Source organism: Lissotriton helveticus, chromosome 7 (genome assembly GCF_964261635.1).
Source record: "Lissotriton helveticus chromosome 7, aLisHel1.1, whole genome shotgun sequence".
Lineage (NCBI taxonomy): Eukaryota > Metazoa > Chordata > Amphibia > Caudata > Salamandridae > Lissotriton > Lissotriton helveticus.
Window position 1 is genome coordinate 1,358,199,154 of NC_136068.1, and position 25,350 is coordinate 1,358,224,503.

Below are 25,350 nucleotides of genomic sequence, written 5' to 3' on the forward strand. Positions count from 1 at the left end.
CTGGTATAATCATTCTAACCCCAGGGAGGCTCTACCATAGCGAGGTAGCAGGTCTGCAGAGGGCGCACAGGAGTGATGATCGGGGGCTCAAAACATGCCCTCCTACGGACGGCTGTGTGTGTGTTGCTCTGTGTGGGTGTGTTGCTCTGTCTGTGTGGGCGTGGCTTTGTCTGTGGGCGTGGCTTTTTCTGTGGGCGTGGCTTTGTCTGTGGCTCTGTCTCTGGGTGTGGCTCTGTGTGTGTGTGCAAATGCAATAGGTCTCGCATTTGTGAGAGATTAAGCTGTTGGCATTGTAAATGACAATGCCATTTATTTATCTGCTTTCAAAACCAACACATAAATACAAAATTTGTCATTTACAATGCCAATAGCTCAAACTTTTACAAGGGCGAAACCGTTGCATTGTAAATGTCTGTCTGTGTGTGTGTTGCTCTGTCTGCGTGTGTGTGTTGCTCTGTCTGCGTGTGTGTGTTGCTCTGTCTGTGTGTGTTGCTCTGTCTGTGTGTGTGTGTTGCTCTGTCTGTGTGTGTGTTGCTCTGTCTGTGTGTGTGTGTTGCTCTGTCTGTGTGTGGTGCTCTGTCTGTGTGTGCAAATGCAATAGGTCTCACATTTGTGAGATTAAGCTATTGGCATTGTAAATGACAATGCCATTTATTTATCTGCTCTCAAAACCAACACATAAATACAAAATTTGTCATTTACAATGCCAATAGCTCAAACTTTTACAAAGGCGAAACCGTTGCATTGTAAATGCTTGTTAGCCCTGGGTTGGAAGGTTCAGCCCAGGTCTCTGCGCAGCAGCTGTCACCGGAGATTTATTTACAAACACTAGGAGGGACTGTGACCCGACCCCCGGCGGCCTTTGTAGGTACAGGGCCCTTCTGCAGTATTTCCCTGTCTGTGTGCAGGCGTGCATTGCTACTGTAGATCGTGGACTTTCTCTACAAGTAAATCTGCATTTTCTTTAATCGATTTTCATATTTAATGGCATTTCCGCACATTTCATTCCACATACTGTCTTGATCTGTTAATATGCCAGGATAAAAAAATTAATTTGGTTCCCTAATTGTGCGTTTGGTGCGCAGCGCCCCTGGGGGCGGCTGGTGACATTTGAAAGTGGTGAGGCATAAAAGTTTGAGTTCCTATGGCGAGCGTTTTATATAGCGCTAACTCGGCCCAAAGAAAGCATTGAAGCGCTTTACATGATCACCAGTTACCTGACATTATGTAAAAATACCTAGCTGAAGGTCACATAACAACACATAGCAGCATGTAGCGCTCTGTGAACAAACATGCTTGCGGTAGTCATTTGGAGTTGAAAACCCATGATGTATAAAAGCCCTGTACATCAGGCGCGCGGGGGGGGGGGGGATTAAATATATAATAAAACTTACATCACCGCCGGTCCGTGTCCGCACCTCCTCTGCTCCTCAACCCCTTGGCGCCTTCACGTCGTCGAATGCCACTGGCAGCCCCTTGCAGCCAATCCTGGCACTGCAGGGGCACAGGTTACTCTGCGCCCGCAGCACGCCCATTAGGAGACCGGAGGGCTCCTAATGGGCATGCGCAAAACAGCGGAAACACAAGTGCGCATGCGTGGGCACGGGTAAAAAATTCACCCTCCGTCCCCACTCATCCGCACTTGTGTTGCTGCCTCCCTTTTGCCCTGGTGTCTGGTGACAATCATGTCAATCAACATGATGCCAGACCGCCCGCCCCCTTCAGTAGCTGAAGGGGGTGGGCGGTCCGACGTCATGCTGACTGGCATGCATTGTCAGTTCTCCCTTGGCATCTCCAGCGGGTGGCTGCGGGCGGGGGGGCTACGCCCCCACGCCCCTATGGACGCACCGCGCCTGCCCCTGGGTAGTTTGTACGGCGCACTGGGGTGCCGCGGCGCACAGATTGGGAATCACTGCCCTTGAGGATAGATGTCGGCTCAATCCCTTGCCTTCGAAACACTCTTTTATGGGATATCTCCTTCATGCTAGATCCCTGATCAAACATGCCACGGAGTTTAATGACTTTGTGTCCCTTCGAAAACCTGATTGGGTTTTCATTACTGAAACCTGGGCTAATGACTTCTCAGGTCAAGATTTAGTGGAGGCCATTCCCCTCGGGTATGTCTTGGCTAGACTTGATAGGGAAGGGAGGGTGGGTGGGGGTTTAGGAGTAATGTTAAATACATCTATTCCTGCTTCACCGAGGCCCTCACTTCTCCCTCAGATTCCTATCAGGCCCTTTATTTCTCCTTGAAGGTTCTACCCACCGAAAGTTTCATTGGAGTGGTCACCTACCCGCCTCCTGGACCCAGAGCTTTGTTTTCCCAGAATTTCAGTAGCCGAATAGAGCCCTATCTAGTTAGCCCTAAGGTTACGTTTCTGGGTGACTTTAATTTCCACCTGGAGAAAACTCTGTGCCCTGAAACGCAGGCCTTCTTGGAAGTTATGGACTCCTGTGGTTTGCCTCAGCTAGTGAGGAGCCCTACGCATACAGCAGGACACATCTTGGATGGGATTTTCTCCAATGATCCTAGGATAGAGGTGATGGATCCCATTCCACTCTCCGGGTCTGACCATTTTGCCACCCCATTCATCATGGAAATGCTAGTATCCCACCATGACCCTAATTTTAAGAACAGGTTGGAGTTGAAGAGAAACCTCAGACAGATTAGTAAGGAGAATTTTCTTAATAAACTCAGCAATGATTGCTGCTTCCCTCATGCAGATGTCAATGCCGTCTATGACGATTTCTCCAACTGGTTGGCAGCAGCCTAGGATTTTCTTGCCCCTCTCAAGAAGCACTATGTGGCCAGAAAGCGCCCTTCAGCCCCATGGTTCTCCGAGAGGCTGAGAAAGCTCAGACAGGTAGGCATACATCAGGAAAGAAAGTGGCGCAGGGACCCTACCACAGTCGAAAGGGATCTGCATAAACTCAGGTTAAGGGAATATAAGCAGACTATTAATGAGGAAAAGGTCTCTTATTATTCCATGATGACGGAATCTATTAGATCCCCATAGGAACTTTTCACTATGATCAAATCCATTTTAGCTCCCACGACCAATGTTAACACCGAGGTTTCTCAGGACCTCTGTGATAAAATGGCAGGTTTCTGGGCATATACTCCTCTTTGGAGAAGTCCAATTTTGCTGGAGCCAAGTTAAATTCCCTATCGGATCCTCTGGTAGTACCTCTGAAGGACTGCCGCCTGCACTCCTTTCCTCTTATTCGTCAAGAGGACACTGAGTTGATGTTAGGTGGAATTAGATCTGGCTCTCCCCTCGAACCCTGTCCTCTTAAGATCTTGAAATTGGGAAAAGAGGCCATTGCACCACCTGTGACCGCCATCCTTAATACCATCATCTCCTCTGGCCAATTTCCCATCGCATAGAAAACGGCGGTGGTTAAACCGCTTTCAAAGGCCTCTCTGGACCCGATAGAATTAAAAAAACTGTTGGCCTATTTCCCTGTTACCCGTACCAGCCAAAATCCTGGAAAAACATCCTAACCGCCACCTCAGTTCTTATTTGGAGGTATACCAACTGCTCAATGGCTCGCAGCATGGGTTCAGGAGTGAACACAGTACGGAGACTGCGTTAACCGTTGTTTTCAACAATATTCGACAACAGGTTGATGCTGGTCATACCACCCTACTGATCCTTCTGGACCCGATGGCAGCCTTCAATACGATTTCTCCCCGTAGATTGGTTGGGAGGCTCCAGGAAATAGGGAAAGAGGGTTCCGCACTTAATCTGCTTTCATCATTCCTCTTGAACCGCTCACAAAGAGTTAAGATTGGCCAATTTCTTTCTGCCCCATATCAATTGTTTTGTGGAGTCCCCCAGGGATCCTCATTGAGTCCTACTCTTTTTAATATTTATGTGCCCCGCTCGCCAGCGTGGTACTGTCTTTTGGCCTAGAAGTGCTATTCTATGCTGATGACACTCAGATCATGATCTTGATTACTGGGAGTGTCTCAGCTTCAGCAGTAAATTTTAAAAACTGCATGCGGGCGATGGCTTCATGGATGGTTGAGAACTATCTAAGACTCAATGGGGATAAAACGGACGTCCTAATTTTTGGAGACAAGAAGGACATCTGGTCAGAGGCTTGGTGGCCTGACACACTTGGATCCTGCCCTTGCCCTTGTCTCAGTGCCAAAAACCTATACATCATTGTTGACTCCTCCCTTTCCCTGGGCTCACAAATAAATAGAAATGTCTCTACCTGTTTTGGTATGATACAGATTCTCAGGAAGATCTTCCGTTTTCTCTCCCTACCCTCACAGAAACAGGCAGTGGTGGCCCTTGTGGTGTCTAGATTAGACTACTGCAATTTCCTTTAAGTAAGGATAAACAAGGGGCTCCTACAACAACTTTAACTGGTGCAGAATGTCGCTCTAGGCTGGTGATGGGCCTCCCTAAACTCCACTCAGCTTCAGCCACCATCAGAAGCCTGCACTGGCTCCCTTTGGGGAGGAGAATTGTGTTCAAAGCCTTATGCCTGGATCACAAAGCTGTCCATAATATGGGGTCAGAAGGCATCAATAAAATATTTCAAAGATACCTCCCTGGCAAGGATTTGAGATCTGCAAGCAAGAACCAGGTAACAGTTCCCAGAATTAGGAAAGCCAGGTGGGGGCGTTTTTGCTGATCGGAGCTAATCTGTGGAACTCCCTTCCTTCCCCAATTTCCACTCTGGAAGCTCACTCCTTATTTCGAAGGGCCTTGAAGACCTGGCTCTTCACCTGTCCTAACCTGTAAGCCCTGAAAACTATGGACATCTCTGACTGACCTCTCTACGCAGCGCCTTGATGCCCCTGGGCTAAGTTTGCGCTTTACAAAATGTATATTCATTCATTCATACATTCAATCATTCAACTGTGCACCAAAGGCTTATAATTACACCATGAATTGCTTAAGAAAACTTCTACCACTCACTTTCTATATCAAATCCAATCCTCCCACCACCAACCAAGGCGCCAATTGGCAGTAAGACTATTACTGAGCATTGAGTGTGAAAACCAAGGTTTTTCTCAGTGTCGTGGACTGCCACTGATTCGTGCGCATGAACTGTGGTAAGTAGTGTTATTCTCCCCAAAGTCTCCATAACCTCCGATAGTACTGCATTCCAATCATATCACTAAGTTACTCTGTTTGTACACTGGAGTGTAGAAGATTGCATCACTTCCACCCAGATGGAACTCCAAAGGTCGGGACCATGGGCCATAAACCCTGCCCAATTTTGCGCGGTCCCCGCAAATAAAATCAAGTTCTCCAAAGAGGAACTTGAAGCACTCAGGCCTGCTATGTCACCATCCAGCCTGCACTGCCAAAACTGCAGCTTCTCATCAGACACATCCCCACTGATTGGCAGTCGCAAAGAGTCGAAGAGCAATAACTTAAAATAGTGGAAGATGGGTCTAATCAATTGTAGATCCCTCCCAGGACATACTACCAAAATAGGGATGCTTATAGAGGAGGAAGACCTCGATGTATTGTTTCTCACTGTGACGTGGCTTCGAGAGAGCTCCTCACCAGACATCATAGGCACCCTCCCCCAAGGCTATGAGATACATCGACTAGACTGGGAGGGTAAAATGGGAGGCGACATTGCCATCATTTGCAAATCACATCTGGGCTGCTCCACCGCCCGTAATATAGCCAACTGTGAGGCCATTGCTTTTAGAGTGTCCCTCACCCCCACATCCTCATTCTCGGGCAGCCTCATCTACAGGCCACCAGGGACGTGTACATCCTTTGTAGAGGCCATCCCTGATATCCTGGCCAGTCTGATTATAGGAAAAAGCGCTTTCACCTCACTAGGGGATTTTAAAATCCATGTGGATGACAAACAACCCATCGGCCGATGACACCCAGCTCATCCTCTCACTCACAAAGGATCCTGAATCAATCAATCAATCAATACATTTATAGAGCGCACTACTCACCCGTAGGGTCTCAAGGCGCTAGGAGGGGGGGGGGGTGCCGTTACTGCTCGAACAGCCAGGTCTTGAGCTTCTTCCTGAAGGAGAGGTGGTCTTGGGTCAGGCGCAGGTCGGTCGGGAGGGAGTTCCAGGTCTTGGCGGCCAGGTAGGAGAAGGACCTTCCTCCTGTTGTCGCTCTTCGGATGCGTGGGACGGCGGCGAGGGCGTGGCTGGATGATCTGAGGTGGCGCTTGGGAGCGTAGAAGTTGATTCGGTTGTTGAGGTAGCTCGGGCCTTGGTCGTGTAGGGCTTTGTGTGCGTGGGTGAGGAGACGGAAGGTGATTCTTTTGTTGACGGGGAGCCAGTGCAGGTCTCTGAGATGTCCGGAGATGTGGCTGTTTCGTGGGATGTCGAGGATGAGTCTGGCTGAGGCGTTCTGGATCCGCTGGAGTCTCTTCTGGAGCTTGGCGGTGGTTCCGGCGTAGAGGGCGTTGCCGTAGTCCAGTCGGCTGGTGACGAGGGCCTGGGTGACAGTCTTCCTGGTCTCGGTGGGGATCCACCAGAAGATCTTCCGTAGCATGCATAGGATGTTGAAGCATGACGAGGAGACGGCGTTGACTTGTCTGGTCATGGAGAGGGAGGAGTCCAGGATGAAGCCCAGGTTGCGTGCGTGGTCCGTCGGTTTGGGTGCGGTGCCCAGGGCGGGGGGCCACCAGGAGTCGTCCCAGGCGGAGGGCGAGGAGCCCAGGATGAGGACCTCCGTCTTGTCTGAGTTCAGTTTCAGGCGGCTGGTCGTCATCCACTCGGCTACATCTCTCATCCCTTCGTGCAGGTTGGCTCTAGCGGCAGCGGGGTCGTTGGTCAGGGAGAGGATCAGCTGGGTGTCGTCGGCGTAGGAGATTATGTTGAGGTTGTGAAGACACCAGGCTCAGCTTCCAGGAAGGAATGAACGACGTCGCGGCCTGGATGAAGCTGAAGATGACAGCTGCCTAAAACTCAACACATCCTGGGTCCCTCGAACTCCGCCTGGGACGACACATGGTGGCCCTCCACCCTCGGGAGCCCTCACACCCCGACAGACCATGCTCGGACCTCGGCATCATCCTCGACTCCTCCCTCACCATGGCCCGCCAGATCAACGTTGTCGCCTCCACCAGCTTCAACTGCCTCCGCATCCTCTGAAAGACCTTCAAATGGATCCCCCGAACACAGAAAAACCGTCACCCACGCACTCATAACCAGCAGACTGGACTGCAGAAACACCCTCTACGCCGGTGTCAACAGGACCCTTCTACACAAGCTCCAAACCACCCAGAATGCCGTGGCCAGACTAGTCCTCGGGACCCCTCGGAATGAACACTTGACTCAACACCTGCGAGACCTACACTGGCTCCCTGTCGAGAAGAGAATAAGAAATGCGTTACTTACCTGTAACAGCAGTTATCCAGTATTGGTATCTTTCATAGGATTCACATGCCTGAATCATTCCCCGTCGTCGGGGTGGGAGTCCCCGGTAAATAATCATAGTAATGTCACATGGACATATACTTAGTAGTAGGCCAGAGGCCTCACATTAGTAGCCTATCTAGGTCCTTATGTAAAAAGGACCAAACTTTGGCCAGTAGCCAATCAGCCCTTATCACCCTCCTCACCTTCCTGGAAGGAGCCCTTGTCCCTCAGATTTTCGTAAGCACCGTGCCAAGTAGTACCTACTGAGAAGACTTAGGTGAGCCCTTCCAGGGGAGGCGGGTGGGTTGCATGTGAATCTATGAAAGATACCAATACTGGATAACTGCTGTTACAGGTAAGTAACGCATTTCTTATCCAGTATTATGGGTATCTTTCATAGATTCACATGCCTGAATCAGAATAGCAAGCAATAATGAGCACATTTCGCAAATACATCTAGAAAGGCATAATAATCTTATCAAAAGCTGTTATACAGTTTACAAAATACTCACAACCTGATAAGAAATGTGCGATAAATTACCTGGAAGGTGGGATGATAGGAAGAAGGCTCACCTCTAATGAAATAGATGACGTAGGACCGCCTGTCCTACTGCTGCATCCTTCATCAGTTCAGAATCCAAGCAGTAGTGCTTGGTGAACGTATGTGGCGTCTTCCATGTCGCCGCTCTGCAGATGTAGACAATGGGTACCCCAGCAAAGAGCGCCATGGAAGTGGCTACCGCTCTAGTGGAGTGTGCTCGAACCTTTGAAGGCAGAGGATGGCCCGCCTGTTGGTGACAGAATGCGATGGCCGCTGAAATCCATCTCTGTTTTGTCAATGCTAGGCCTTTCCTGGGCCTGCTAAATGCAACAAACAATTGGTTGGACTTCCGAAATTGCTCCGTCCTGTGTATGTAGAATTTGAGACATCGCTTGAGGTCCAATGAGTGTAAAGATCTTTCAGCCGCAGATGATGGATTCGGGAAGAAAGATCTCAATACAATAGGTTCATTGAGATGGAAAGAGGACGGAACCTTAGGTATAAACTTAGGATTAGTCCGTAGAATGACCCTGTCGTTCTTGAACTGGATGAAAGGGTCTTGCACAGAAAAAGCCTGCAGTTCACTCACTCTTCTTGCTGACGTGAGCGCCAGTAGTAGGGCCGTTTTCCAGGATAAATATTTCAGATCTGTTTTGTGGATTGGCTCAAACGGGTGTTTCATTAGTTGAGCTAGAACCACATTTAGTTGCCATGTAGGTGGTGACGCTCGTACTGGAGGGAAAGTTCTGAATAACCCCTTCAGAAACTGCTTGATCAGGCTGTTAGTCCATAGCGAAGCTCCACTAGAAGAACGTCTGAACCTGGATATGGCCACCAGGTGGACTTTTATTGAAGCGTGTGCCAGCCCTGAATTGGCTAGGTGGAGCAAGTAGGGCAGGATATGTGCTGGAGTAGAAGTGAAAGGATGTAATTTTTGAGTCCTACACCACAAGCAGAACCTTTTCCACTTAAGGGAATAGGTCTTATTAGTACTTTCAGCCCGAGCCCGGGCTAGGACTACTCTGCATTCCTGCGGAATATCTAAATTCCGGAACTCTCTGAACTCAGGAGCCAAGCCGATAATTTGAGAGATGTTGGATCCGGATGTTGGACTTGTCCCTGGTTCATTGTGAGGAGATGTGGACATGTCCTGAATAGAATTGGAGGTTCTAGCGATAGAAGGTGTAGTTCTGTATACCAGTGCTGGCGCGGCCACGCTGGGGCTATCAGGATCAGGGTACAAGTCTCTGCTTTCAATTTCCGGAGAACCCTGGGGATCAGGGGAAACGGTGGAAAAGCGTAAGCAAAGATTTTGCACCATGTCATCGAAAAGGCATTTCCTAGGGACCTTTTCTGGGGAAACCAGCTTGCATAATGTCGGCATTTCGCGTTGGTTTCTGTCGCAAAGAGATCCAGGGGAGGCTTGCCCCATCGGGAGAACACTGAATCGAGCGTCTTCTGGTCGAGCTCCCACTCGTGGCAAATTGAGCGCTGCCTGCTTAACGAGTCTGCCAGGGTGTTGTCTACTCCTGGGACATACTCCGCCCTCAGAGAAATGTTGTGCTGGAGCAGCCAAAACCAAATTTGCTGAGATTCTCGAGACAACTTTCTGGATCGAGTACCTCCCTGCATGTTCAGGTAGTGCATTGTGGTGGTGTTGTCCGTCCTCACAAGCACTGGGAAGTTCCTGATACGGGGTAGAAATGCTCGAAGTGCCCGTAACTCTAGCAAATTGATGTGGAGATGTCTTTCTGCTACTGACCACTGACCGTGTACTTGCAGTTCTTGAAGGAACGCCCCCCATCCTTCCAGTGACGCGTCTGTGGTTATCACATAAGGAGAGACTGGGAGTAGAAAAGGTAGACCTTTGTTCAAGTTGTCGCCCAGAAGCCACCATCTCAGAGCCTTTTTCATGGTCTGAGTGATCATGATCCAATCGTCGAAGGATCCTGCACTTTGGATCCACTGATTTGTTAACGCTTCCTGTAGAGGTCGCATGTGGAGGTGACAGTGAGGAATGAGAAAAATGTTGGAAGACATCATTCCTAGCAACGACTTGAAGAGTCGGACCTTGACTCTCTTTTTTGTCTGAATTTGGACTGCCAGGGTCTGTAACTTGACCTGACGTTCCCTGGAAGGGAAGGCTTTCTCCTGTTGTGTATCCAACGTTGCCCCCAGGAAATTGAGACGTTGTGATGGTCGTAGATTTGACTTTTCCCGGTTGAGCGTTAGGCCTAAGCTCTCGAAGAGATGAAGGCAGGCTGTAGAGGACCTGGCCACGCCTGTCCGAGTAGGAGCTTTGACTAGCCAGTCGTCCAGGTAGGGAAAGACTTGGTGATGATGCTGGCGAAGGTAAGCCGCTACTGGAGACAGACACTTTGTGAAGATGCATGGAGCTGACTTCAGGCCGAATGGTAATACCCTGAACTGGTAGTGTCTGCCTGCCACTGCAAACCTCAAGAATTGTCGATGACTCTTGTGAATGAGGATATGAAAATAGGCATCCTGGAGGTCTAAGGATACCATATAGTCTTTTGAATTGAGTAGTTGCAATACCTTCTGTAGGGTAACCATGCGGAAAGACTGCTTTTTGAGATATTTGTTTAAGTTTCTCAGATCCAGTATCGGTCTCCACTGCTTCTTCTCCTTTTTTCTGATCAGGAAGAATCGGGAATAGAATCCTCTCCCCTTCTGATCTCGAGGAACTCTTTCCACTGCTCTTTTTTGGAGCATTAGTGAGAGTTCCTGTTGAAGTATGGATAGATTCTTGTGTTGCACCGGACATGGCGGATTCGAAGGAGGATGTTCCACAAACGCCAAGGTATGTCCGAAGCGGACTAACTGCAACATCCAACGATCTGTCGTAATTTGCTTCCAATTGTGTAGAAAGTTGGTAATTTTTCCTCCAACTACGAATTGAGGAGAAGAGGTGGAGGCTTGCTGGAGAAAGCAGTCATTGGCGTCTGTTATTGTCTTTCTTTCCTCCTCTTCCTCAAAAGGACGACTTATTGTATGAAGATTGTCCTTGTTGCTGTCTCTGTTGATATTGAGGTTTGTACTGCTGGGAAGAGTTATAAGAGGACTTGTAACCTTGATAGTTGCCACGAGCCGGTTGTCCCCGACCTCTGGAGCCTCGAAAGGAATTCTGCTTGTATTGTAGGGTGCCTAGTGCTTTCGCCGTTTCGGTATCCTTCTTAATACCTTGCAGCATGTCATCGATATGCTCACCGAAGAGAAGCTCCCCATCAAATGGCATGTCGAGAACTTTGGCTTGCACTTCAGGCCGGAATGCGGTAGCTTTAAGCCAGCCTTGGCGCCTTAAAACTGCAGCTCCCGCCAATTGTCGGAAACCTGTGGAAGCGATATCCAAGGCCACTTCGATCATCTCTGAGGCAGAGCGTTCACCCTCAAGTAAAATCTTCTTAACCTCTTCTTTCTGGTCTTCTGGGATCGCCCCTAGATATGGGGCTATATCTGCCCATATCTGTCGATTGTAGCGACCTATTAATGCCAGAGAATTTGCCGCCCTGACCGATAGGGCGGACATGGAGGAAAACCGTTTGCCAATGGCATCAAGTTTTCTTCCTTCTTTATCAGGAGGGGTTGTCATTGCCGCTGACGGATTGCTAGATTTGCGCTGAGCGGCCTGAGATATAACGGAATCCGGTTTAGTTTGGCCAGTTAAGCATGCGGGCGCAGTGTCCGGGGCTTTGTACTTCTTTTCAAGCCTAGCCGGCACTGGAATGAGAGAGAAAGGAGTTTTCATTATTTTTAGTCCTTGCTCCCATATATAATCGATTACTGGAATGGAGCGAGCTGATCTCTTAAAGTGTTCTTTAAAATCATGAAGGAAACAGTCCTGCGTTTCCGATGCTATTTGGATGTTGAACCGCGCAGCCGCTCTTCCCACGATATTATGGAATCCTCCTAAGTCTTCCGGAGGTGAATCGTCCTGAACTTGGTCTGGGGAAACGTTATCCTCACATTGATCATCATCATCATCATGTATTTCACCTTCTTCCTCTTGGGCCTCGTCATATCTCACTTCTTCCTCAATCCTCCTCATCTGACGAAATTTGAGGAGGTAATGTATCTTGCACCTGACGCACAACCAGCGGGGTTGACCGTTGTAAATTTTGAGGAGTTGGCGTTGCCTGTTGTACCTGTACTGCAGAGGCAGAAGAAGAAGATGGAAATCTTTGTTTGTAATCTGAAATTAGAAATTGAAGGTCAGAAACAATTGAAGCTGCAAGGCACACCATAGGCTGAACAGTGGTATGCTGCTGGATCGTCTCTTGAACTGTAACCTCTTCCAAATCTTCATAGTCCGAACTCTCCTGAATTTTTATGTTAAGATGAGAGGGACTGGAAGCTACAGGAAACATGGTCTGTTCCTCAGGATCCTCTGTGTCTAAAAACTGCGTTGGCAGAAGCTGTTGGACCTTGCTGGGTGAGGTCATCTCTGGTGTCACCAAACATGAGGACATTCTAAATTGTGTATATGTATACTTTAATGAGGGAGAGCCCTTAGAGTGTAGATCTGCTGACGCGGTGTCCGTCGACGGTGGAGCCTCTACGAGCTTTGATGATTTTTCAGGCATTTTCATCATCGCCTGCACCGTCGTCGTCGATGTCCTCGTCGACGACGATTTCCTCGTCGACGACGGCGTCGCCACTGTAGTAGTCGACGACGATGGCGTCGTCGACGGCCTCGTCGTCGACGGGCCCGCCGACGGTAGTGTCGACGGTGTCGTCGACGGTGTCCTCACTGACGAGGTAGTCTTCGTCGACGGCGGTATCTTCGTCGACGACGGGATCTTGGACGACGAGTCCCTCGTCGACGGTGGGAGTTTTGTCGACGCTGGAAGCTTAGTCTTCGTCGACGATGAAGCAGACGTCGACGGGGGCGCCTTCAGCAGCGACGGCGACTGTTTTTTGACAGGAATGACAGAAGGTATTGACCTACCCATCGTCGACGATGTTGAAGTAGTCAATGCCATAGAGAAAGTAGACGCCGTGGATGTCGAGATGGAGACTGTCGACATCGTCACAGGCAGGCCAGAAGACACTAAAGTAGGCTTCTTGAAGTCTGTCATCTGAAGAGAAGGTTTCTGAGGCTTGACCTTAGGATGACTCTCCATGGACCTTGGCTTCTTGTGAGGAGGCGCAACAGACTGTTCTGGAGATGTCTGTGGAGGCCTTTTAGAAGAGGAGTGGAAGCTCCTGAAGGAACACTCGCTCTCACCTGAGGAGACTAGATGCTCTTTGTCCTTCAGTCTCTGGAGCCACAGAAGCAGGCGCCCTTCCCTGTCCTTCAATGTCTTGACCGGGAGAGTGCGACAAATCTTACATTCCTTGGCAGAATGCTGAGGATAGAGGCAATACAAGCAATCTTCATGCTTATCCTCTATATGTAACCTCATTTTACTACAAGAGGCACAGGGTCTAAATAGCCCTTTTTTAGGAGTAGTAGACATATTAACTACCAATACTCCCTTCTAATCGGAAACTGGAAGAATTAATAGGAAAATCCAAAGATATAAGAAAAAACCTGAGCAGAGCTCAGAGGAGACTCCCTGTAGCACGACGTGCGGTAGAAAATCTGAGGGACAAGGGCTCCTTCCAGGAAGGTGAGGAGGGTGATAAGGGCTGATTGGCTACTGGCCAAAGTTTGGTCCTTTTTACATAAGGACCTAGATAGGCTACTAATGTGAGGCCTCTGGCCTACTACTAAGTATATGTCCATGTGACATTACTATGATTATTTACCGGGGACTCCCACCCCGACGATGGGGAATGATTCAGGCATGTGAATCTATGAAAGATACCCATAATACTGGATAACCGACAAGCTTCTCACCCACACCTACAAATACCTCCACAACATCGGACCCAAGTATCTCAACGAGAGTCTGCTTCCACGCATCCAAAAGAAACCTCCGATCCTCCGACCTCGCCATAGCAGAGACCCCTGCATAAGCAGAAGCAGAGCAGGAGGAAGTGCCTTCTCCTACATGGCAGCCAAGACCTGGAAACAAGCTCCCACTCAGCATCAGACACTCCTCGAACCTGCACGCCTTCAGAAAGGACCTCAAGACCTTGCTCTTCGACTGACCTGGAGCTGCCTCCCACCCTCCCACACCCCCCACCAGTAGAACGCTCTATAAACCCCCTGATTGATTGATCGGCCAAGAGACTTTTAGCCAACCTCAAAGCCATGCAACTCATGAGTTCGGCGACACATGAAAAAGGGCACATTCTGAAAGCCATTTTCTCTAATGACCCCAGACTGCAGGCCCTCACTCCAATCCAGATTCCCTGGTCAGACCACTTTTTTATTTTAGGACGTAAATGGCCAAGGCTGGACCCCGAATCCTGGACCAAAGATTTGGAGCCTACTACTCCACTAGACACAGTAGATCTAGATGAGCCACATATTTGGTCTGTGGATAGAAACTTTAAGAAGCCCAGACCGATAAAGTTAAGAAACCTTAACAGATCCACTTGGTTCAGCCTCCAACAAGCAGCCCAAAAGAAACATTGTAAAAAGCTAGAGAGAAGCTGGATGAAAACATACGTCCCTCACCTCAAATCAGCTTATAAAGCAGCTATCCAGAAATATCACAAGGATATTAGGAAAGCCCAGGCAGTCTTCTTTGAAGAAAGAATTGAGAGGTCCTCAAATTCTTGCAAATAACTCTTCAAGATAGTAAAATCCCTTACTACAATTGAATCAGGCAAACACATCCCCAACTTTCAAAGGAGAGAAAAACAATTTAGCCACTTTTTTTTAAGAGTAAAGTGAAAACATTCACTACTCGCTTCACTCAGTAACAGGTGAGACCGTGGCGAGACAAAGGACTCTACAGACAAGCCAGTGCTCCACTCAGGCTCAGAACAGCCCAAACCCACCCATTCCCCATCTTTGCTCACCTTCCCTAAGCTAAACAAAGAACGAGCAGGCTTGCTCTTAAGCAACATCAAATCAGGGTCTCCAATATATCCCGCTCCCCCTCATATCCTCATATCCTTCTTCAAGGGTTGATCCCATCTGAAACAAACTGACCAATCTCATCTCGTTATCCCTTGAGAAAGGCCTAGCACCCAAAGAATGGAAGCATGACATTGTAAAGCCTCTGCTTAAAAAAAACCAACTGGACCCCGCATCCATGGGAAACTATCGTCCCATCTCATTGTTGCCCATCCTGGGAAAGATTGCTGAGAAACATCTGAATAGTTCCATCTTGCAATTCCTGGAGGATAATGGCATCATGCACCAGTCCCAGATGGGGTTCCGCCAGAAACACAGCACTGAGTCAGCCTTACTAATGGTCACAGAAAATTTAAAATCCATATTTGATCAAGGAAGAGCAGCTGCTATCTTGCTCTTAGACCTAAGTACGGCATTTGACACAGTAGACCACGAGATTCTCATTCACAGGCTCAAATAGATTGGGATTAGAGACACTGCCAATCAATGGGTGGCCTCATTTCTGAGCAATAGATCCTTTCAATGCATGGAAGAACGTATCCTGTTGGACACCTTTATGGCCCAGTGCGGAGTACCTCAGAGATCGTCTCCGAGTCCGACTCTCTTTAATATTTACCTGAGCACATTAGCACACATAGTGCAAGAATTCGGATTGTCTATAGTACCATTCGCAGATGATACCCAACTGGTGGTCTCGGAGGCAGAAACCCCGAACTCCAACCACCGGCAATTAGTTCCCTGCCTGGAAAAAATACGAGCATGGATGGCCAACTGTAGCGTCATACTTAACGGGAACTCATGCTTCTAGGCAATGGTCCAGGTCCAGGCCCACATGCTGAGATTAACTGGCCATAAAACTGGGGACCTCCACCCATTCCTAAAACCTCCATAAAGAACCTGGGATTTGGTTAGACCAAAACCTAACCATGGAAACGTAAGTCAAAAAACTTGCGGGAACCTGCTTTGGGATTCTTCAGATCTGAAAAATCATGAGCTTAATCCCAGAAAAATCTAGAAGGACGGTGGTACAGGCCTTGGTAGTCTCACGATTAGACTGTGGCAATTCTTTGTACCTTGGGTCCCCCAGATATGTTACAGACAGGTTGCAGGTGGTCGCAGAAAGAAGCAGCCTGCCTGCTTCTCAAGATCCCCAGACATCAGTCAGTCAGATCATCTCTGAGGAAACTCCACTGGCTGCCAATTCAGGCCAGGGTTAAATTGAAGGCTCTTTGCCTGGCCCACAAGGCCATGCATGGGAGAGGCCCTACTATGCTACAATCAGTGGTCTCCCAGTACTCTCCCCACAGATTCCATAGGTCAGGAGCTTACTTCCCGATGAACACATCTAAAGTCAAGAGAGCAAGATGGGGGGTGGGAGGGGGCACGAGATCCTTTTCTCACCTAGGCTCTAAACTCTGGAATAGCATTGATCCAGAACTAATGCTAACCAAGAATGAACAGTTCTTCAGGAAAAAAACTCAAAACGTGGCTGTTCCCCTAAAGACCCCACTTGCTAGTTGCTCCTCTCGGTAGCGGTGGAATGCCTGCGGGTAGCCATGAGCTTTTAAATCCCTTAAACTTAAAGGCTCCATTTGCCGACACTCGCGATCTTCAAGACCAGCTACATTAACTACAACATCAAAACCAGCACCCTTAGCACCCCCACCTCTCTTGTCAAAAAGTGCTTAGCACAGCCAGGACGCCACCAGACTGGAAACAAAGCGTAACTGTTGTATTTACTCCACAGTAACATGTTTAAAAAAAAATTAAAAAAACAAGAGACAGGTCTTCTACGCACCCAAGATGGTCCCTGTATCCATCAGGAGCACCCCAGTCTTTCTTCAATTTAGGAAACAGCTGAATACATACCTTGTTGAAGAACACTACTTCGCAGCGCAGTAGAACTCTTGGTTTCCTAAGAGGTACTTTAATTCTATCTTAGACTTTGACCCTGGAGGTATGGGAGATTTTGCAACCCAAACACATAATTACACAAAATAAATGTACTGCCATCTCGGGGCATTGTTTAAACGAATGGGTCTTTACATTATTAACATTAAAGTATCGTAGGTAAAACATGCAAAACCGAAAAATGTTGCAGCACATTTTGAGTCCAAAATGTAATTGCACACACAATTACAGTGCTTGCACAGTGAGGCGCTATAGTACAAACAACACTGGGTTCTATGGTTGAGTTATCCTATGCGGAATTGTTTGTGAAAGGGGACCTTAAAGCCTGTGCCTACTAGTTCTTCAACTCTCCCTACTAGACTTTAAAAATTCAACTCTAAACGCAATTTTAAAAAAACGTGTGGCGCCACACACACTTTCATTGTGCATATTTAGATTTATATTGCTCTTCTGTTGTTGCACCGCTGTCTCCGTAACATCTTGCTAACGGATTACAAAGTCGATGCATGAAATCTTCCTCTGAGCAACAAATCTGCTCTCAGATTGCCATGAGATGTCCCAAAATTGTGATCGCATTGCAGAAATTACCATCAATGTCCGCATATAAGCAGGGTAGGTACTACCACATGAGAAATGGAATGATCACTGCTCCCTCATTAGCAAATCAGCTCATCCCACCAGCTCAATTTAAAGATGTGTGTAGCTGCCTCCCACCATTCTTGCTCTCCTACCTGGTTTTCCAGCTGTGTGGAGAGGTGAATAAGGTATGCGTCATGGAGTAGAGTGTGGGGTCAGAGCCCACATCGATGGGAATTATCTGTTCAGAACAGCCAATCCATTGTATTTTTCCACTAACCAGCACCATGTGATCTCAGACAGTGGCGTGGGACAGTATCCATCACCTACAACACACGCCAGCTGTGGAATGCAGTAAGAATTGGCATAATGGGGGTATCTATGTAGAGTTGCCCCCATGAGCGTGGATGGGTCTTAGAAGCACTGAAACGCTGTGTCTCCCCGGACACAGGCAGCACCTAGCCTACATAAGAGAACTGCTGAGAGAAGTAGCCCTGGTGCCACGCACAAGTGGGACGGGGCAGATCTTATATCTGTGGCGCTGACACATTTACACCACAACAGACTGCACCTACACTGGATTTCAATTCCACACATCTTACCTTTTCTAACTCTTTCACTAGTAATTTCACAAGGATTGAGGCACTGTTGGGATTTCGATCAATGCTCTTATGCAACGTCCAGCGTAGCATCCCTGTGGAAGGAAAAGAACCATCGATGCAGAATTGTTAATTTACAACGTTTAAAACAGAAACAAATATGGAAGGAAGCTATCTGTTAATAAAAGCAAAACGCCTAAACAGAGAAGAGACGGCGAGGTCTTTGAGGGCAAGACCTGGAGTACATTCAGGTGATACAACTAGAGATCACATAACAAATACATCACGATATGCTGCCTTGGGAGGAGACTTGGTTATTTGTCTTTCTTTGTGTGTTTTGTAAAGCGATGGTGTTCGTCTTCTTCAAAGTGCTTTTATACCGACACTAGACGTGGCAGAAAAAAAATTGACAGTAGATAGTGTATAGTTAAGAGTCCAGCAGGAAGAATGTCGACTGTAAGAACATTCTTAGATCATGATTGCAGATAAAAGCATTAAGGGTAATAACAGCTTGAAGAGTTCAGTTTCAAGACATTTCTGGAACCAGTAGCTCTGACTTGTGAGTCAAAGGCATTCAGAGTTTGGGACCCAATACCCCCAACTATTTATTGCAGTGTTTACTTTTTGTTGTATGTGGAACAGGTGTTGTGTAGCACAGCTGAGATTTCTAGTGGATATGAAATGTGGGGTAACTTCTGTAGATCAGTCGGGCCTTTGCTCCAGTTGATCTTGTAGACAATGCAGAGTGTTCTGAATGTCATCCTCACATTGATATGGAGCCAGTGGGATTCTTTTAGAGCCGGTTTGGCGTGGTCAAACTTTCATAAACTCATGCACAACTTGGTGGCCTGGTTTCACATGTCTTTGGAGAATATTAATTAACTTATTTGGGCAGCCTGGAGATATAACATAACACTCGTCGGTGTGCCACATAACTCAACATCTTGTTTGTTCAATCCTACAGGCTGTGGTAGAGGGAGAATTTTCCAGAGCAAGAAGAGATGCAAGTTAAAGTCCTTAAAACGGCACTGATTTGGGGAAAGAGGAAGAGGTCCAAGTCACATATAATTGCGAAGTTTTTTGGCTTTCCGTGAGATGCATGGCATGCATCGCAGTCTAGTTCAAAGAGATACACGGTCTGGTCTTCTCCTAAAATTAAAATGTCCGTTTTTTGTCACCATAGAGGCAGAGGAAGCTTTCTTTTTTTCAAGTGGTGGGTGTGCTGTAAGGAGTTGGTTATAGTGGACAAACATTAAGAATTGTTTTCTAGGTGGAGATAGATTGGAGTGTCATCTGTACATTTATTTTAACCTGGACAAGAAGTTGCGCCAAGGGATCCAATAAAAGTTAATCAGTAGCATAGAAAGTGCATAGCATTGAGGGACGCCACACTGTACTAAATGGAAGAATGGATTATTCCAAGTGTGATGGCAGTGTTCAGTTATTAAGAAATTAAATAATCCACTTTAGAGTACTTGTAGAAATCCCAAAACATTATTTCAGCCTCATCAGAAGAATTGAATATGCTACTTACCAGTATGCATCTGTTCTTGGCATGTAGGGCTGCTAACATTCATATCTTAGCATTAGATCGCCGCCTAGTGTTGGGTCCGGATGATCGCACATTGTTGTCCTGGAAGAGTCTTCGAAGTATCCTGAGATAGGTGGCTCCTCCCCTGGACTACAGTGCGCATGGGCATCGGCTCCATCCCCAGATTGTTTTTCGCCATTGTGGCAGAAGATGGAGTGAAAAGTGTAAAGGATGTCCATGCTAATGACTGAATACAATAGTATATCTGCAGCTGCAACAGGCACCGGGGAGGAGGGTGGGCGATATGAATGTTAGCAGCCCTACATGCCAAGAACAGATGCATACTGGTAAGTAGCATATTCAGTTCGAGGCATGTGGGCTGCTAAATTCATATCTTAACATAGAATACATAGCAGTCCCTCCATCAGCGGCGGTTGCCCGTGCCAGCTGCAGAAACCTGAAAGAGTGTCTTGAGAACAGCCTGTCCTACAGCAGCTTGCTGCTTGGAATGCACATCAACACAGTAGTGTTTTGTAAAGGTATGTGGTGTAACCCACGTGGCCGCTCTGCAAATGTCCTCTAAAGGAATGTTCCCTAGGAAAGCCATGGATGCCCCCAATTTGCGTGTGGAGTGCGCCCTTGGGGGTATTGTTAGAGTGCGCTTGGCCTTTTGATAACATATTTGGATGCACTTAACAATCCACCTGGCTATTCCTGCTTTGGAAATAGGGTTGCCTTTGTGTTGTGGTGCGAAGGCAACAAAAAGTTGTTTTGTCTTTCTAAAGGGTTGTGTCCTGTCTATGTAGTACATCAACGCCCTCCGTACATCTAAGGTATGGAGCATTCGTTCCGCCACCGTTTGTGGGTTTTGAAAGAATGCCGGCAAGTCAATAGTTTGGTTGAGATGAAACTGTGACACCACCTTCGGAAGGAATTTGGGGTTAGTGCGTAGCACTACCCTATTTGGATGAATCTGAATGAAAGGCTCTTGGATTGTGAGCGCTTGTAGCTCACTAACACGCCTCAGTGACGTAATAGCTATTAGGAAAGCTACTTTCCACGTTAGGAACTGGAGTTCACACGAGTGCAGTGGCTCAAAAGGTGGTCCCATCAGTCTGGTGAGGACCACATTGAGGTTCCACACCGGAGCTGGTGGTGTTCTTGGGGGAATGACTCGTTTCAGACCTTCAAGGAAAGCTTTAATGGCAGGCACTCTGAAGACAGAGAGATGCTGCCTGTTCTGAAGATAAGCCGCTATGGCGGATAGATGTATCCGAATGGAAGTGTACGCTAGATTGCACTTGTAAAGATGCAACAGATAGCAAATGATGTCAGGGATAGATGCATCTAGCGGGTTGATGTCATTGGCTGTACAGTAAATGACAAAACGCTTCCATTTCGCAGCATAGCATGCTCTGGTAGTTGGCTTCCTTGCCTCCTTGATGATGTCCATGCATTCCGGAGGTAGGTTAAGGTATCCAAACTCTAGGACTTCAGGAGCCAGATCGCCAGGTTGAGCTGTTGCGGATCTGGATGCTGAATTTCTCCATGGTTCTGCGTCAAAAGTCTGGGCGTGAGGCGCAGTCTTTGATGCGGCACCACTGAGAGTTCGAGGAACGTGGTGTACCATGCTTGGCGCGCCCACGTTGGAGCAACTAGGATGAGAGTCATCGCGTGCTGCCTTAGCTTTCTTGCCACCAGCGGTATCAGAGGGGCTGGCGGAAAAGCGTACGCAAATTTGCCTGACCAGTTCATCCATATCGCATTCCCCTGCGACTGTGGGTGAGGGAACCTGGCGGCAAAGTGTTGGCATTTTGCGTTTTCTTTTGTGGCAAACAGGTCTATCTCCGGATGACCCCACTGCTGGAAGTACGGGTGGAGTACAGATGGGTGTAACTCCCACTCGTGCATTTGATGGCTGTATCTGCTGAGCAGATCCGCCATCTGATTGTCCTTTCCCGGGAGGTGTTCTGCCATGAGGAAAATGTTCCTCTGAATGGCCCACTTCCACATGCTCTGAGCCAGATGAGACAGCTGTGGCGAGTGGGTGCCTCCCTGCTTTTGAATGTAGTACATCGCGGTCATGTTGTCCGTCCGGACTAACACTACCTTGTTGCACAGATGTACAATGAAGGACTTGATCGCCATGAAGATTGCCATCAGTTCCAGATAATTGATGTGCATCCTCTGTTGTTGCGTCGTCCATAGTCCCTGCACTGTGTAAGTGAGCAGATGAGCTCCCCATCCCTGGAGAGACGCGTCCGTTGTCAGGATAATCTGTGGCACTGGCTCCTGGAACAGTCGGCCCTTGCAAAGGTTGTGTGGAGTCCACCAATGCAGAGAGTCGTATGCCCGACTGGTAACCAACACTAGGTCTGTCAATTGTCCCTGAGCCTGTGTCCACTGATTTGCTAAGCACTCCTGGAGCGGGCGCATATGTAACCGTGCGTGAGGGACTATGAAGATGCAGGAGGCCATCATGCCTATCAACTGCATGAACACTCTCGCTGGAAGCGAGTGTTGTGGTCTGAACTTTTGGATTAGAGACTGCATGTTGTCTATCCTGACTTGGTTTGGTTGAGCCATGGCCGTCAGGGTATTGATCGTCGCACCTAGAAACTGCCGGACATGTGCCGGCTGAAGATGAGACTTTGGGTAGTTCAACGAGAAACCTAGATTGTGAAGGAGGTGAATGGTGGTCGACATGTCCGCGGCGCACTGTCGTTCCGACTTGGCTTGAACGAGCCAGTCGTCCAGGTAGGGGTAGACATGGATGTTCTGCCTCCTGAGGTGCGCTGCTACTGTCGCCAGACACTTGGTAAACACCCTTGGGGCTGTGGTGACTCCGAAGGGTAGGACCTTGAACTGGTAATGCTTGCCTTGGATAGTGAACCTGAGGTATTTCCTGTGGGGCGGGTGTAGTGGAATGTGGAAATAAGCATCCTTGAGATCTAAGGTTGCTAAGAAGTCCCCTTGGTTTAACAAGGGAAGAATCTGTTGCAGTGTAAGCATGTGGAAATGTTCTGATAGTATGTACTGGTTGAGGGGACGTAGATCTAGAATGGGTCTGAGAGATCCGTCCTTCTTTGGAATAAGGAAGTAAAGGGAGTATACCCCCGTGCCTTCCTCTCCCACTGGCACGAGCTCGATTGCGCCTTTTTGCAGCATTGCCACTACTTCCTGCTGCAATAAGTGCAAGTGCTCTGCGGACATAGGCCTTTGCCTTGGTGGGATGTTGGGTGGAGTGGATTTCAACTCCAGGCAATAACCATACTGGATTAGCTGTCGCACCCACCTGTCTGTGGTGATGTTTCTCCAGACGGGCAGGAACTGCTGCAGTCTCCCCCCGACAGGTGTTAAGTGGTCGGGGGGCAGTGACAGAGAGTCACTGTTTGCTAGGGGTAGAGGAGCGGGAGTTGTTGTTTCCTCTGCCGCGCCCTCTGTTGCTGTTATTTCTGTAACCTCCCTTGTTGTGTTTCGCGAACGAGGATTGTGCTCCTCCCCTTGAGAATTGAGATTGTTGACCCATTTGTCCTCTGGTGACTCCACGTGCACCTGAGCGATGAAAATTATTGCCACGAAACTTTTGTGACTGCAGGGCCCCCATGGACTTAGCAGTTTCTGTGTCCTTCTTTATCTTTTCGAGAGTGGTGTCAACATCTGGACCAAACAGTCTATCAGGATTGACTGGCTGATTAAGTATTGTTGTCTGAATATCGGGTTTAAACCCAGATATGCGGAGCCAAGCTTGTCGTCTCAGCATGACGCTAGTGTTGATAGCCCTAGCTGCTGTGTCTGCGGCGTCAAGTGCACACTTGATGGCTGCGTTGGAGATCAGTTTACCTTCCTCTATAAGCAGTTTGGTGTCCTCTTGAAACTGTGGAGGCAGGTGTTGTACTATTTGCTCAAGGGTGTCGTAATGCGCCCTATCGTAACGTGCTAAGAGTGCTTGTGTATTTGAAATACGCCAAAAGTTGGCAGCCTGTGCCGCCACTCTCTTGCCCCCTGCCTCCAGCACTTTGGACTCCTTGTCAGGGGGAGGAGCTTCACCCGTTGTCTGGGAGTTGGCCCGTTTTCTGGCATTTGCGACCACAAGAGAGTCCAGAGGCAACTGTCCCCGAATGTATGCAGGGTCTGCAGGTGCTGGCCTGTACTTCTTTTCGATACGTGGATTGACCACTCTCGCCCTGGTAGGTTCTTTAAAGATGTCAGCTGCATGCTTGAGGACTCCCTTGAGCATAGGCAGCGTTTTCACAGTTCTTTCAGAGACTGAAAAAGTGTCAAAGAGAAAGTCCTCTTCCACCGGGTCAGCATGCATGTCTACATCATGATTAGCAGCTGCCCTCTCGATGAGTGCATGAAAACCTGCAGAATCCTCTGTTGGGGATGCACGTGCACTGAAAGGCAGTGGGTCTTGCCCCACACCTTGGGTGCCTTGGTCACCAATGTCATCATATGCATCTGTGTGTGCATCTGGTTCATTTACTGGGAAGGTGGATTGGTCCTCCTCATTGTAACCCTCACCATCAGAATGGTCTGGTGAGGGAGTAGGGCTTCTTTTTGGAGGAGGCTGGATAGGCTCTATGAGGTTAGAAGCGTCCAGAGGAACTTTTTTCTTCTTTAGTGGGATAACATAGGAGTCTAGAGGCTCTGATGTGATCCTTCTTTTGTATATTGTCAATTTGCCTGTGTTGGCGTCGATGAAGTGCTCAGAATCGTCCTCTGATCCGAGTTCTCGACTTGAAGGTACCCCTGCCGTAGAAGAATCCGCCTTCTTTGGCGTCGATTTTGTAGAAAAAGCCTTCGGAGCCTCTTTCGGCGGCAGAAGGAAGAGAAGCTTGCTTTTAGGCTTGGCCGGAGCATCCTTCGGCGTCTGAGGCGACAGTAACGGAGCCGACGTAGCAGCGGCCTTTTCCCTGATTCTCTGCAGCGAAGCGGCGATGGGAGACGCTTCATCCACAGTGGCTTTTGGCACTGACGAGGACGTCTTGACCTTCCCCTCGGATCCGACGTGATGGTGGCCCTGCTGAGGTTTGGGCGCCGATGCCGTTGACGCCGACCCAGAGTCCTTGGACCGATGCGCAGACGTGCCAGCAGTTGATCCGTGCGCTTGAGTCGGTTCCGTATCCACTACGCTGCTGGCCTTGGTGTGCTTGGACGGTGTCGCAGCGGTTGATCCGTGCCGACCACCCTTTTTAGAGGATCCCTCCTCCTGCGCCGATTTCGTTCCAGCGGAATCGATCTACTTCTTCGGCTTCTGCGGACCGGAGCCCGACGGAGCCGATGCGGCAGCGGGTGCAGTATGTTTCTGTGGGCCGGCCGCCATTTTAGGGACGCTCGAGTCCATAAGTTTTGGTTTCGTTTTCGGGTCGGCCATTTTAGGTGTAGTCGACACCGCAGGTTTCGGTTTCGGTTTCGATCCGGCTTGCCCAGCAAGTACGTCCGTGGCCGGGCCTGATGGCGGGGCCGTGGCTTGCGGCACTGGGTCCTGGGTAAGGCCACTTGGCGATCCCGTGACCCGATCTTGATCTTCGAAACCTTCGGGGCATAGCTCGTCTCCAGAGCTATCTGCCGCGGCCCCATAAATCTCTTCGACGTCCCCTACCTCGTCGACGTACTGAAGGTCTTGACCCGCGACTCCGTCGTCGTCCTCCGGATCCGCCTCGACCTCCGTTTCGGGTGGGGAGATTTGGAGAAGATGACCCTGTTCATCTTCTTCCTGGTCGCCGAAGATGTTTTCTGGATCGGGGGCCGCTTGTCTGGCCTCCAGGCGCACCGCGCGCCGAAGCTTGAGAGTCTTTTTCGACCTGAATTGAGCGCAAGCCTTAC

At 48.7% G+C, this 25,350-nt stretch overlaps 1 protein-coding gene across 4 annotated transcripts in view; it reads right to left on the reverse strand.

Moving 5' to 3' along the window:
* The window catches only part of PIK3R6 (phosphoinositide-3-kinase regulatory subunit 6), a 745,472-nt gene that overhangs the window by 358,063 nt on the left and 362,059 nt on the right, over nt 1-25,350 (reverse strand). For all 4 annotated transcript variants that reach the window (XM_078654671.1, XM_078654672.1, XM_078654670.1 and 1 more), the window contains one exon: nt 17,994-18,085. In XM_078654671.1, the coding sequence (XP_078510797.1) occupies nt 17,994-18,085 (92 nt within the window). The remainder of the gene's footprint in view (nt 1-17,993; nt 18,086-25,350) is intronic.